The following is a 12,935-nucleotide window of genomic DNA, read 5'->3' as shown; positions in this document are numbered from 1 at the left end:
GGCTGGGCCATCCACGGTGTCAGCGGAGCCGGTGTCCAGTGGGCACCCACTTCCTGGTTCACAGACAGCTGTCTTTTCCTGTGGCCTCAATGCAGGGAGCAGAGAGGGGGGGCCCTGGGAGGTGGGGGTGCTCTGGGACAAGGGCACCAATCCCATTCCTGAGGGCTCCACCACACAACTTGTGCAATTTCATTGGTTTCCCACCTGGAAAGGAGCTACTTGTGCTTGGGGTTTCGCTCGCCTCTGATGTACATGGTACGTAGGCGAGACCTTGGATTTAGGCTTTATAGAGTTAGTAATGCTGGAATGAGGTGAGACTTTGGGCACTATCAGAATAGAATGTATCTTACACGCAAGAAGGACAGGAAGGGATGGAATGCTAGAAACTGAAAGTCTGTGTCCCTCTGAAACGAATGGGTTGAAATCTAACCTCCGAGGTAATGGTATTTGGAGGTGAGGCCTTGGGTGGGTGACAAGGTGAGCCCTCACGAATGGGGTTAGTGCCCGCATGAAAGAGACCCCCTGAGAGCTCCCTCACCCTTTCTGCCATGAGGACACAGCCAAAAGACATTTATGAACTGGGAAGCAGACCCTTACCAGTGAATCTGCCACCACCCGGACCTTAGACTCCTCAGCCAGCAGAACAGTGAGAAATAAATTTCTGTTGTTTCAAAGCCACCCAGTCTGTGGTATTTGGTTACAGCAGCCCAAACGGATTAAGACACACATATCACCTGCAAACATTTAAACTATAAAAACAAAACAAAACAAAGTAGCCAGTGGCTGAGAGTGAGCTCACCTGAATGCCGGGAGGGATGCTGTAGATGATCCGGATGGTTTTGCAGTCAGGGTGGCCAGGCAGGGAGTGAGGGATGAGGTGGTACTCCATCTTTCCCGGGGGCTGGGTGCCTGTCTTCACTCCATAAATGGTCTTACACGTGGGACACTGCAGACTCCCATCCTGACGGGACAAGGCAGGAACAGCCAGGTTGAGAAACAGTTTTGGAAAGTACCTCCCCACCCAACGCTGGAAGGAAACACAGGTAAAGGGACCAGAGGAATAAAACACACCCAAATAAGTAAATTCCACAACTCAGCTCCACGCTGGGGGATGTGTTAGACAGATCCCACCCTGGAAAGGGAGACCAGCTCATTCGGGCAGGTTAAATCATTATTTAACTGCTGAGTATCAATGAGTGAGATGGACAACAAAGCACTAGGGAGAAGCCCCTGTCGAAATGCCAAGCATCACAACCCCTGAGGAGCTTGAAATAAAGACACCTGGACCCCACCCCAGGCCACTGCTTTGGGTTGTGGAGGGGAAGCTGGGGGGAGTGGCTACAGAACAAAGTGGTTAAGAGTAAGAACTCTGAAGTCCAACTGCCTGGATTTGATTCTCTGCACTGCCATGCACTTGCTGTGTGACCTTGGGCAAATTAACCTCTCTGGGTCCTTTTTTGTCCTTTTTTTTTGACATAACAAGAAAAATAATAGTATCTATCTTACTGGGTTATTGGAAGGATTAAATTACATAACCCACAGAAAGTGTCAAGCGCTACATGATTTATCTAAACGTCATTTGTACTTTAACAATTTCTAAAAAAAAAAAAAAAAAAAAAAAAAATTTCTGTGGTAAGTCTAGTGTCCATACAGGTTTGGAAACCACTGCTCAGAAAAGAGAAAGTAGGTGGCATGTGTTGGAGTAGATGAAGCTGACTTTTAAGAAAATGATCCCTAAAGAAGAGCTGTGAATTGGCTTCCAAGGAGGGAGGATAAGTTCTGCACACACAGTGAAGGAGGGAGTGAGCGCTCGTTATAGCATCTTAATAAACCTTAAGGTAAGGTAAAGGTAAAGGTAGGGTCCTGCTCACTGCTCTAGCTTTAACTTGTTTCATGACCTTGCGTGTGAATCACTTCATTTCTCTCTGGGCACTTTTGTTCCCCACTCTGTGCAAAGAAAATTTAAAATGCATGCTTCAAAGTATTGGTGTAAAAAGAATAAAGGATAGCATCTTGAGAAATATCTCTGAAGCCCCATGGAAATAAATGCAAAGAGGTGCTAGATTATTCCCGAAAACAGTCATCAAAAAGGGAATGAATGGCCTCAAAACCCCTCTCAGTCCAAAATAACCTCTTAAAATGCAAAGTCCCAGTGAAACCTTTTAACCTAGGGTTGGGAAAGTGAGCACCAGATGCAGACAGGCAGCATCCGTCAACAACTAAGCATGAACTCTCTAAGTCAGAGAAAGATCCCAAGGTCAGCGCTATGGGAACTGAAATCACAGGGCAATATAAAGATGAAGGGGGAAAAATTACAGCTCTAATATCAAGGAGATAGTAATTTGAATAATAATGGTGATCATACCCTGTAAAGTAGATATTGTTTTATTTCCATTTCCAGATGGAAAATGAAATCTCAGACAGATTGAAAACCTTGCCCAAGGTCATTCCATGACCAAGCCAGGGTTCAAGCTTGGGTCTGCTGCCTCTCCTGCCTCTACTTTTTCCTACAGCAGGAGAAGTATGGAGCAGCCTTCGAAAGCCAGACTTTTATGGCAGCAGGGATCAGTAAGAAGCTGGGGACAGCAGGGAAATCTCAGACTCTGATGCGATCCAAGGTGGGTCTGGAGAAGCAAGCAGGATTTGAATTCATGGAGATAGGTGAATGATGGTTATTCCAGGCACAGCAAAGAACAGGAGAAAAGTGGCTTTTTAGTGAAAGCTTGGACAGTGTCAGGAGACAGTTATCATCTAAGGAGGCTCCCCGGGTTCCTCGGAACCAGCCCAATGGAGGAATACCAATCCACCATCAGTAATGGATAAGACGAGCATCACAAACAGCCTTCTCTCCTCCAACAGTGGGCTTCGAACGGGCTACCAGGGGTATTTTGGCAACAGTCTCTAATGCCTCTGAAGGGGCAGGTAAGGGCGTTTTGAAATTGTTCAAAGAAAATGAATTATAACTAAAAATCACTAGCCCTGGATAAGGAAGGCTGATTTGGGAAATCTACCTACACAGGTAGTAATGAATGCCACCGTGGACCCATGTCATGGACCCAGGCATGGACCCAAGGACCCATTCCAGACCCTTTGGAGACTGGAAGGCTACACCTCTCAGACCATCACACCCAGTGTAGAGATTGGGGGCAGTTGGCTAACACTGGTTTGGCCAACATTATAATTTTGTGGAGGCCTGATCTTGCTGAGAACAGTCAAGATCATCAGTCCTGGGGCACCTGGGTGGTTCAGTGGTTGAGCATCTGCCTTTGACTCAGGGCATGATCCTGGAATACCAGGATCGAGTCCCGCATCGGGCGCTCCCTGCAGGGAGCCTGCTTCTCCCTTTGCCCATGTCTCTGCCTCTCTTTCTGTGTCCCTCGTGAATAAATAAATAAAATCTTTTAAAAAAAATAATCAGTCCACCTACCCTGGGGAGCCTCTAAGGCTCCCCAAATCACCTGGGCTTAACCCCAAGAGGGTCTTTATACTCTTCCTCCTGCAGGGCCCTGCATGGGCGGTGGCAGCAGCCCCACAGGCTGGCACTAACCTTGTTGCCGTTGTTGTACATGGCAACCAGGCAGTATATGTGGTAGATGTGGCCGCATCTGGACAGCTTTCCCACCAGGTCAGGCTTGACCGTTGGCTGCAGGCCCTTGTAACCCGAGGGGGCCGTGAGACGCTCCATACAGATGGTGCAGTCCTGGGGGTGGGAGAGGACAGAGCAGAGAGGCCGTCAGCTCTCAACCCTTCCTGGGAGGCTGGAGCATCTTCATGGTGATTCCTATATGATCAGAGGTCAGGTGCGCGGTCACTGCTACTCTTCTAGAAAGCCCACAAACCAAGGGATGGAGATATATATATATATATATACATACCTGCCTTTGGGAATCTAAATATAGCTTCATCTCACTTTACACAACAGAACAACTGTGAAAATAATTGCTGGGGCTGATGCGTGCTATGTGGGGCTCAACAACAAAGCTGTAGTGTCCTCTAGGGCTATGATGATGCATGATCCTTTGTGTTCTCCAGTGACTTGTGTAGGAAACGGACTCTGGCTGACAGACCCTTTAAGCTGAACGTTTGCAAAGGAATTTTATCTCAAGTGTACCAGAGGGGCTGCTATTTCTGCTATTTAAGTAAGTCTACAAGGGGATTTTTCAACCTTGGCATTGCTGGCATTTGGGGTTGGAGAATTCTTCACTGAGGGGGCTTTCCTGGGCCCAGGTGGGCCAGTGCTTGTGAGCATTCCCTCTCCCCTCCAGACATGCAAAAATCCCCTCTGGCTGAGAACCACTGTTCTACACTGATCTCATTTAAAAAGTCAGTTCCCATAGCTTATCATACTTTCTTCTGAAATTCAGACTGTTGACGGTAAGGTAGTTGAGAATCAATCAGCTCTTTCCTGAACAGTGGCTTGAGGGTGAGGGCTGGTGCCAAGGGGTGTCTGCAGCTCCAGACCACCAAACCTCGGACCAGGGCCCTGGGTCGGCTCTGACCGGCTCTGTACCAGTCAGGACACACACAGCTGCTCCCGCTGCATCCTCCGGAAAAGCCCATCAGAGGAAATGCCTGTGGGTGAAAACCCCCCCTCCCCCCCCCGCCGCTTCCCCTGTGACTCACCTCATCTGGTGGGTGCCGGACTTTCTGCAGATACTTCTTCAGCACTTCTTCTGGGGTTTTACCTGTGGGGGGGACAGGATGGTTGGTGGGCCACCCAGACAGAGATGAGGGATCAAACAGCCCTGTCAAGCCGGGCATGCCAGACAGGAGAGTTATCACCCAGGCTCCAAGCAGGAAAGAAGAGGAATCCATTCTGCAATCGGATTTAAGAATCCAAAAGGGACTCAGCAGATGGAGAGAGAGAGAGGGAGAGAGACAGAGAGGTGTCCGGGGAGGTGGGAGGTGTCTGGGCCGACATCCCCTGGGGGCCTATTTTCAACAAACCCACTTTCCGAGTGAGATAGGCTGAGTGAGTTTCTCTTCCACAGAATCAGAGCCTGGGCATGCTCAAACGAGGTGCTGGGGTGACAGCTAAAGGCACCATGTAAACTGTTACATGTTTAAAAAAAAAAAAACCCATGAGGTAGGCTTATTATCACTTCCCTTTGCAAAGTGCTAAGTACCGTCTCGATCGATACTGTGGTGCCTGAGCGATATTATCTTCACGGGAAACTGGGAAGTGAGGCCCACACGTTCAGGATGGCGTTCCCTGGCCGGGGATGAGGCTGCCTCAGCCAGCAGACAGCCCGGCAGCGGGGAAGCATCCATCAGGCTGCAGCGATGCTGGAGTTTCTCTGGGGCCTGGCCCGGGGGAGGCAGCCAGTCTGAAGGCTGGAGGCAGGATGACACAGCCTTGAAAAGGGTCAGCGCCTCCCTGGGCACCTCTCTCAGCGGCTCTGAGCATCTGTTTTTCACTTATAAAATAGGGAAGAGCCCTAGCAGCTGCTCAGAGGGCTGCTCAGACAAGTCAATGAGCTAACGGACGCACAGTCCTTTAGCGCTTCTCCAAGTAAGGGCCCAACGTGTGCTATTAATAATCACAGGAAGAGCGGGAAAGTGTGAAATGCTGTCATTTCCCATCAGATGATGAACAAGGCCTTCGAGTTCATTTAAGCAGATAACTTTCGATGGAGTGGGAAAGCGGGGCCAGGGTTTGAGGAAGCCAAAAGCCGGGACGCAGGCCCTTCCTTCCTACTGTCCTGCTTCTAAGAATTAAGCTTCTATTTTTTTTTAAAGATTTATTTATTTATGATAGACACAGAGAGAGAGAGAGAGGCAGAGACACAGGCAGAGGGAGAAGCAGGCTCCATGCTGGGAACCCGACGTGGGACTCGATCTCGGGTCTCCAGGATCGCACCCTGGGCCAAAAGCAGGCGCTAAACCGCTGAGCCACCCAGGGATCCCCGAATTAAGCTTCTATTAACTGAGAGCCTATTCCTTGCTAGGCCCTGGGCCAAGTTACAATATGCCTGCGACCCCACTGACACTTCAAAACAAGTTTGCAAAGTGGGGTTTGGGGTGACTGGCAAAACATTTAACAACCCACATCCTCAGCTGGAAAGACCAGCCACAGAGCTGAGGTGGGGTCCTTCGGTGCAGTGTAGACACAGGGACTGACAGTGGTGGTGTGCACTGGCTGGGAAGGAGCCCTGGAGGAAGGTTCATGTGACCAGTGTCTAGGGGTCTAGAGGGACACAGGATGACGTTATCCCCCTAATGGCTGTGGATGCATTCCAGCAGGATGTACACCTGCCCAGTACTGGTCGTGAGCTTTTTACCCCCTCAGAAAGCCATGAAAACAGGCTCTCTGTGGTCATGTGACTTGCCAGCAGCAAAGTCGGGATTTTTATTTTCTTTTTAAAGATTTTATTTACTTATTCACAAAAGACACACAGAGAGAGGCAGAGACATTGGCAGAAGGAGAAGCAGGCTCCCTGCGGGAAGCCTGTTGTGGGACTTGATCCCAGGATCCCGGGATCACGACCTGAGCCAAAGGCAGATGCTCATCCACTGAGCCACCCAGGTGCCCCAAAGATGGGATTTGAATCCAGTCTGCTTTGGCTCTAATGCTGTAGTCATCTTCCTCCTCTGTATCATATTTTATTTGCATCACATCTCATGGGTTTGTGTTCCTCTATTTCTGTACTACGTTTTTATACTTCCTAAACTGTCTCCATCGGATTCAGACACCATCGATCCACTTTGGTACAATTATCAGAACAGGTAGTTGGGCCCCACTTAGTAGATGCAGAAATGAAGGCACAGAGGGTGAAGCCATGGGTATGCCCTTCAGTGATGGCAGCAGAGCCAAGGCCAGGCCCTTTGACACCCGTACCCCTTAAGATAGGGAGGCCCATACCTTTCTTGGCTTGTTTCTTGGTAGTTTTGCGGCTCGTATTGGAAACCCCTGGGATGGATTTGATTTCACTCTTGCTGACAGGGGGCGGGTGGAGGACCAGCTTCGGGGGCCTGGTAAGACACACGGGCAGGCCCGCTGCACTCATGAGAATCCCAGTGATTCCTGGAAGGGCAGGGCATGAGGAAGGACTGCAGAGTTAGCTCCCAGCATCCCACAACATACCCTCCCGCTTCCCAGCAGAGCTCCCGTAACTCACTTACTTTCCACTGACCTGCAGCTTTGCCCAGAAATAGATGCATTCACACACTTCAACAGCATGCTCTGCTCTTAGCTATCAGTCCTCCCCACCTTCTTCCTGCACTTCCAACCCCACTCCTAAAGTCCTCATGTACTTTCATTCTTTCTCTTTTATAAATGCTCACTACCTACTTTACTGCTTCCATTTCTCTGCCCTGAGCCAGGGCAGCCCAGGGTTTCTCTTACCTGCCAAGGCAGGATTAACAGGGCTGGACCCATTGAGGTTCTTTACTGGCACGGTGGGGACCCTGCGGAAGGCAAGAGCACATACGTTATGGTTTTGACAAGTGGGAACAAATGGATCAGTGTTGGAACCTCAAAAAAATTCACCTGCGGAGGGGTTCCCCTTTCATACAGAAACTACTTACCCCTACTAAAGGCAGGGTCAGTTCTTAGCACCGCAATCAAAAGGGTTACCTCTATTTATTTTTTTTTAATATTTTACTTATTTATTCATGAGCGACACAAAGAGGCAGAGACACAGGCAGAGGGAGAAGCAGGCTCCCTGTGGGGAGCCCGATGGGGGACTCGAATCATGACCTGAGCCCAAGGCAGACGCTCAACCACTGAGCCACGCAGATGTCCCAAGATTTCATTTATTTATTTTAGAGAGAGAGCAGGGGTCAGGGGCAAGAAGAGGGAGAGAGAGAATCTCAAGCAGACTCTTCACTGAGTTGGGGAGCCCAAACTGAGGCTTAATCCCACAACCCTGAGATCATGACCTGAGCCAAAGTCAAGATGCTCATCTGACTGAGCCACCCAGGGTGCCAGAAGCGTTACCTTTAAAATCTAAGACCAGGTCACCCCTCCACTCAAAACCTCAAACTCAGGATGGCTCCTCAGTTCACTCAAGGTCTCAGCGAGGCCTACACAGCCCTGCATGGCCTGCCCAAACCCTCCATGCTCAAGCCCTCACCTCCCTTTTCTCTCCACATGTCACATACCATTTTACTCTGCTCCAGCTGTTCTTCCCAAATGCCAGCCACGCTCCCTCCTCAGAGCCTTTGCATATGCTGCTCCTTCTACCTGAAATGCTCTACCAGCAGGCATCTGCTTAGCCTCCTCCTCCAGGTCCTTCAGTTGTGGCTTAACTTTTCATGAGGTTCCTAAGACCATCTGATTTTATACAACTCATCCCTCCCATCCCACCTCAATTCTTCTTACCTCACTCTATTGTTTTTTCATGGAACTTTACGATTTAAAAAAAAAGTAATAAGTTGTTTCTTTATTATCTCCCCTTCCAGAATCAAAGCTCTATAAGGGCAAATATCTTTATTTCATTCAGAGCCTGACACTAGCAGGCATTCAGTGAGTATTAGCTCACCGGATGATAAATGAAGAAGCAAGTTTAAACTTGGGCGTACAGAAGAGTCCCCTGAGAAGCTTTTAAAAAGACAAGCACCCTGAATCAGAATTCCCACCGGTGGGGCACAAGAACTTGCATTTTCCCATGCTTTCGTGGAGAGGATGCAGATCCAGCCAGTCCCAGCCCAACATTGGGAAACCATTGCTCCAACAGCTGTCACCCCTCCTTTTCCCGGAGAAATCTAAATATCAGGCAAAGCCTCCTCCTCTTTCGGTCCTTCTCCCCAGAAACCCGAGCCAGGCTGGAGAGGAGTCTGCACAGCTGCTTGGGAAAGGCGAGGCCTCCCACGATGCCGAAGAGAAAAACAAGGGACACGTGGGGCTGAGTCTTGTGCCATCGCCCCTGCCACCCAGGCTTCCATGGCTGGGCTTGGAAGGAAAAGTGGGTCTGGAGACACACGGACGGGGTCACAGGTGGCTCCAGGAGCCCGAGAGCCTGAGAAGCCAGCAGGTCTGCCGTGGGGGCAGGGTGGTGCTGGGGAGACAGGAGGGGGCAGGGCACATTCGGTTGTTCCTTTACATTGTGCATTATTTGATTTGCCCGTTCATACTAAGCCCTAATTCGTGTGCGGTGTCCCGCCAGAGCCTGGGACGCAGCAGTGAACAGGGCAGCCGGGGCCTTCTTCCACATGAGGTCATGGCGAAGACGCACAGAGCCCACCTGGTACCGGGCCCAGGTGTAACCGCTCCAGACGTGTAAGTCCATCTGAGACTTCCAACAACCCACGCAGGACGTGCTATCACTATTAACATCATTTTAACAGGCAAGGAGGTGGAGGCACAGAGAGGTTGGGCAAACTTGAGGGAGGCCACGCAGCTAAGGATTCAAACCCAGGAAATCTGGTTCCAGATCCCACCGTTGCAGCCACTGGCAAGCTGCGCTCTTGGGTCTGTGCGGATCTTCTATCACCCCCACTGTGGACAGAGAAGGTGAGAGCACAGAGAGCAGATGGGATAAACCCACGACTAAGAAACAGGAGTCAGAAGGGGCCTCAAGGCTGCAGGAGGGCCTGTCTGTCCCCCAACAAGCCCGCGAGGGTGGGGGCTTCCCTTGCTACGCTTAGTCTTCCCAGGGCCTGTGTCCCTTCCCAGGACGAGGACATGTACTGGGAGGATAGGAAGCATGTGGAAGAACAGATGTGGGAGTAGCCCCCACAGGCTACTTTCCTCCCCAGGATAAATCCAACTCAGATGGGGGTCAAGGAAAAGCCAAAGTCAACACAAAAGAAAGTTGGCCAAGAAAAGAGGTCCAGCCTTGCTTCTGGACTCATGGGGCCAGGAGTCAGGAAAACCAGGGTCGAGACCCAGCCCTGCCAGTTACTCCTCACAACCTCCCTCAACTTTTTTTGGGCCTCAGTCTCCTTACCTGTGAGCCTGTGAGGGTCCGGAGTTACAGATGCCAGGAGCAAGGCAGCCTAAGCAATGCCTAAGAGCAAGGCGGCCGCCTAAGCCCTGGGTCCCCCACCCCGGCTGGTCTGGAGCCTGGGAGGGAAGGGTCCTGGGCCTGTGCCTATTTCCGGGCCCCCCACCAGGGGGCAGCGCTCGCAGCCCAGCCACGCATCTGCCTTCCCCCAGCCAGCTCCAAGGGCCCCTCTCCAGCTGATAAGTAGCTGTGATCTGGGGGACAAAAGGCACCTTTGTTCCCACAAACTGGACTGGCAGGTTTCCACACCCAATCTGGTGAACCAGGAAAGAGTCCCATCCCCAGAGCACAGCCCAAGAACTGGGGGAGGGGGCTGGGTGGGGTCCACATGAGGACCCCAGACTTCGGTGAATACCGGGAGGGGGGCAGGGTCCCCGCCTTTCCAGGAAATGGACCACGTGTCCAGTATGGTCTGGAGGTGGCAGGGAACTTGAGGAGGAGGGGGACGTTTGCTTATGGGACACAGAAGGGTACGGGGGCAGGGGCCCTCCGGGGTCAGGACACCTGCCTTCCAAGTCCAGCCTGGCACTGGATTCTGTGCCTTTGGGGGAGTCACATTGCCTCCGTGAACTTCAATGACCACATCCTGAGTTACCACATCCGTAACAGGGCACCCTACATCTCTGCCCTTGGGTCCCTGTGAGGAGTTAGGATCTGGGTCAAATACTCAGTAAACAGGCAAGCCCTATGTAAATGGGGTGGTTGTTTACATTTTTGTTTCCCAACTGTAAGAGGAAGTTGGGCTTGATAAAGCCTTTTCTCAGACTCTTGAAGACATGGAGGGTGAAGTGTAAAGCTGGGTGGTGGGGCAGTACTTAGGATTGTTGGTTGCAACACCCGATCCGCCCTCCCCCAAGGTGACGGGTTCTAATGGGAACCATGCAGGTGGCCCAGGAGTCCGCACCGGTCGCACACAGCTGCAGTCCCAGCTGTGCGTGCCTGAGGCCTCCTTCCAGAAATCAGCACCCCAGTGACTGGTATGCGTCTCACGACTCGGCTCAGCCAAAGCCGTCTTGGCCTAACCATCGGAAGACACCCTCCCCCATTCTGCCGGGCTGTTCTCAGTTTCCATTTCTGCTTCCATTTCTGTGCCTCAAACACAAAACTAAGAAAAGAGAGGAGCTGGCAAAAGGAGAAGACGGGGGCCGTCGGCAGGAGAAAAGCTCCGCAGATACCATGGTGAGAAGTGGTGTCTTTTTGCGAGTCCGTGAGCCGAGGCAGGAATCCTCAGGCCGGACAATGGTCTTGTCTCTCCAGCAACCGAAGTCGCGCCGGAGATCGAGAAGCCTCAATTCTGGAGGCGAGGGCCAGAGGGGCGACTCCTGCCCCCCACCACACAGCCCCCCTCTATTCTCTTTAGAAACCCCCTGCTTGTGTCTCTGAATAATTCACAGGGTCTTTTGTTCCCCCACAAACCCTGCTCTTCAGCCCACCTCTCCCGCCCTCCCTGGTCTTCCTTTTTTCCGTGGGAAAGTTGCTTGAAGAGCTCACGGACAGGCAGAGGAGGGGACGGGGCCATTCCACGACAGAAGGTCGATGGCAGCGCCAGACAAAGGCAGTGAGCACGCTAATTAAATGGCCAAGAAAGACTGGAGGAGAAGATGGTGGTGGGGGAGAGGGTGCTGGTAAGAGGTAGAAAAAGGAAAGGGCTGGAAGATAGAGGGGTAGGGCGGGGCCTCCCCTTTCAGGAAAACTGCAGAAATAAAGCTTGTTTCTATAGTCCTTTTGAAATGGCCATGCCCGGACCTCCGCCCCATTCTCTTGCTCGGGTCCCACCGGCAGGCGGGGGAAGAAAGCAGACATAAAGAGGCTGCCGGCCCCCTTGGTGAGATTTAAAGTGATCTGGGGGTCCCTTCCCTCAGTTTGGGCATGGGGGTCACTCGGCCTTTGCCAAGGGTGCCAGAAATGAGGCAGGGGCGTTAGACTCTGCTCAGCTTTGACTTCAATTCAACAAGGACCTCCAACAGATGACATGTGAATGACAGCTAATGCTGACTGGACTCCTCCTATGTGCCATGCCCTGGGCTAAGGCTATACTCTGAGGATCTCACTGAATCCTCCTGACAACCCTGATTAGGAAGGTACTATTGGGGATCCCTGGGTGGCTCAGCGGTTTAGCGCCTGCCTTCAGCCCAGGGCATGATCCTGAAGTCCCAGGATCGAGTCCCACATCGGGCTCCCTGCAAGGAGCCTGCTTCTCCCTCTGCCTGTGTCTCTGCCTCTCTCTCTCTCTCTGTGTCTCTCATGAATAAATAAATAAAATCTTAAAAAAAAAAAAAAAAAAAAAAGGAAGGTACTATCACCCTCCCATTTCACAGACGAGCAACCTGAATGCCGAAGATGCAAAATCTGCCCCCAAGTTACGCACCAAGAAACTTGATTTCCAGCCTGGGCAGTCAGGCTCTGGAGGCTGTGTTTCTTGTCCACTAGGTGAACCTCCCTCTGCCACACAAATATTTACCCTGGAACTCTGGCAGGGGCCCCAGGATGCTACCGGGTGACCTTGGAAACGGAGTGAGCAGTGGTGCAACTCAGGTGCCCTTCCCCTCTCCCAAACATTCTGCAAAGCTCAGAAGTAGTCATAGGAAAATCCCATGCACTTGACCTGCACTTGGCCATTTATAAACCGCCCTCGCACACAATGAGGAGCTGAGCTTTAGCCCCAAGGGCAGAAGACTAGGGGACTAAACCCTGGGCTCCAGCCCCCACTCTATGACACAGGAGAGCCATGTGGCCCTTCTTGGAAAGTCAACTCTGAGGGGCAGGGAATAAGAGAACACTGGCAAGTGTGGCTGGTAAGTTCTCAAGGGATGAACCTCCTTAGTGGAGGACTCCACAAGGACTCCATGGGGCAGGCCAGGCAAGCCTGAGGATCCCCAATTCATGCACGATGAAGCTGGACCTTGCAGAGACTCTGTGGCTTCGGTTAGTGGCAGAGGCTGGAGTGAAGGCTGGGCCTCCCCTTCTGCGGTACACCCCCGGCCTCTT

General features: G+C 51.6%; 1 protein-coding gene across 2 annotated transcripts in view; it reads right to left on the bottom strand.

Moving 5' to 3' along the window:
* DTX4 (deltex E3 ubiquitin ligase 4) overlaps positions 1-12,935 on the bottom strand; it is a 35,187-nt gene that overhangs the window by 11,251 nt on the left and 11,001 nt on the right. For both annotated transcript variants that reach the window (XM_077863402.1, XM_077863401.1), the window contains exons 3-7: positions 7,346-7,407; positions 6,863-7,024; positions 4,624-4,685; positions 3,548-3,700; positions 800-961 (exon numbers count right to left, since the gene is read on the bottom strand). In XM_077863402.1, coding sequence (XP_077719528.1) covers positions 800-961; positions 3,548-3,700; positions 4,624-4,685; positions 6,863-7,024; positions 7,346-7,407 — 601 coding nt within the window. The remainder of the gene's footprint in view (positions 1-799; positions 962-3,547; positions 3,701-4,623; positions 4,686-6,862; positions 7,025-7,345; positions 7,408-12,935) is intronic.

This window comes from Canis aureus, chromosome 21 (genome assembly GCF_053574225.1).
Source record: "Canis aureus isolate CA01 chromosome 21, VMU_Caureus_v.1.0, whole genome shotgun sequence".
Lineage (NCBI taxonomy): Eukaryota > Metazoa > Chordata > Mammalia > Carnivora > Canidae > Canis > Canis aureus.
The sequence above is the reverse complement of the archived record's forward strand: the minus strand, read 5'-3'. Positions and strand labels throughout refer to the sequence as shown.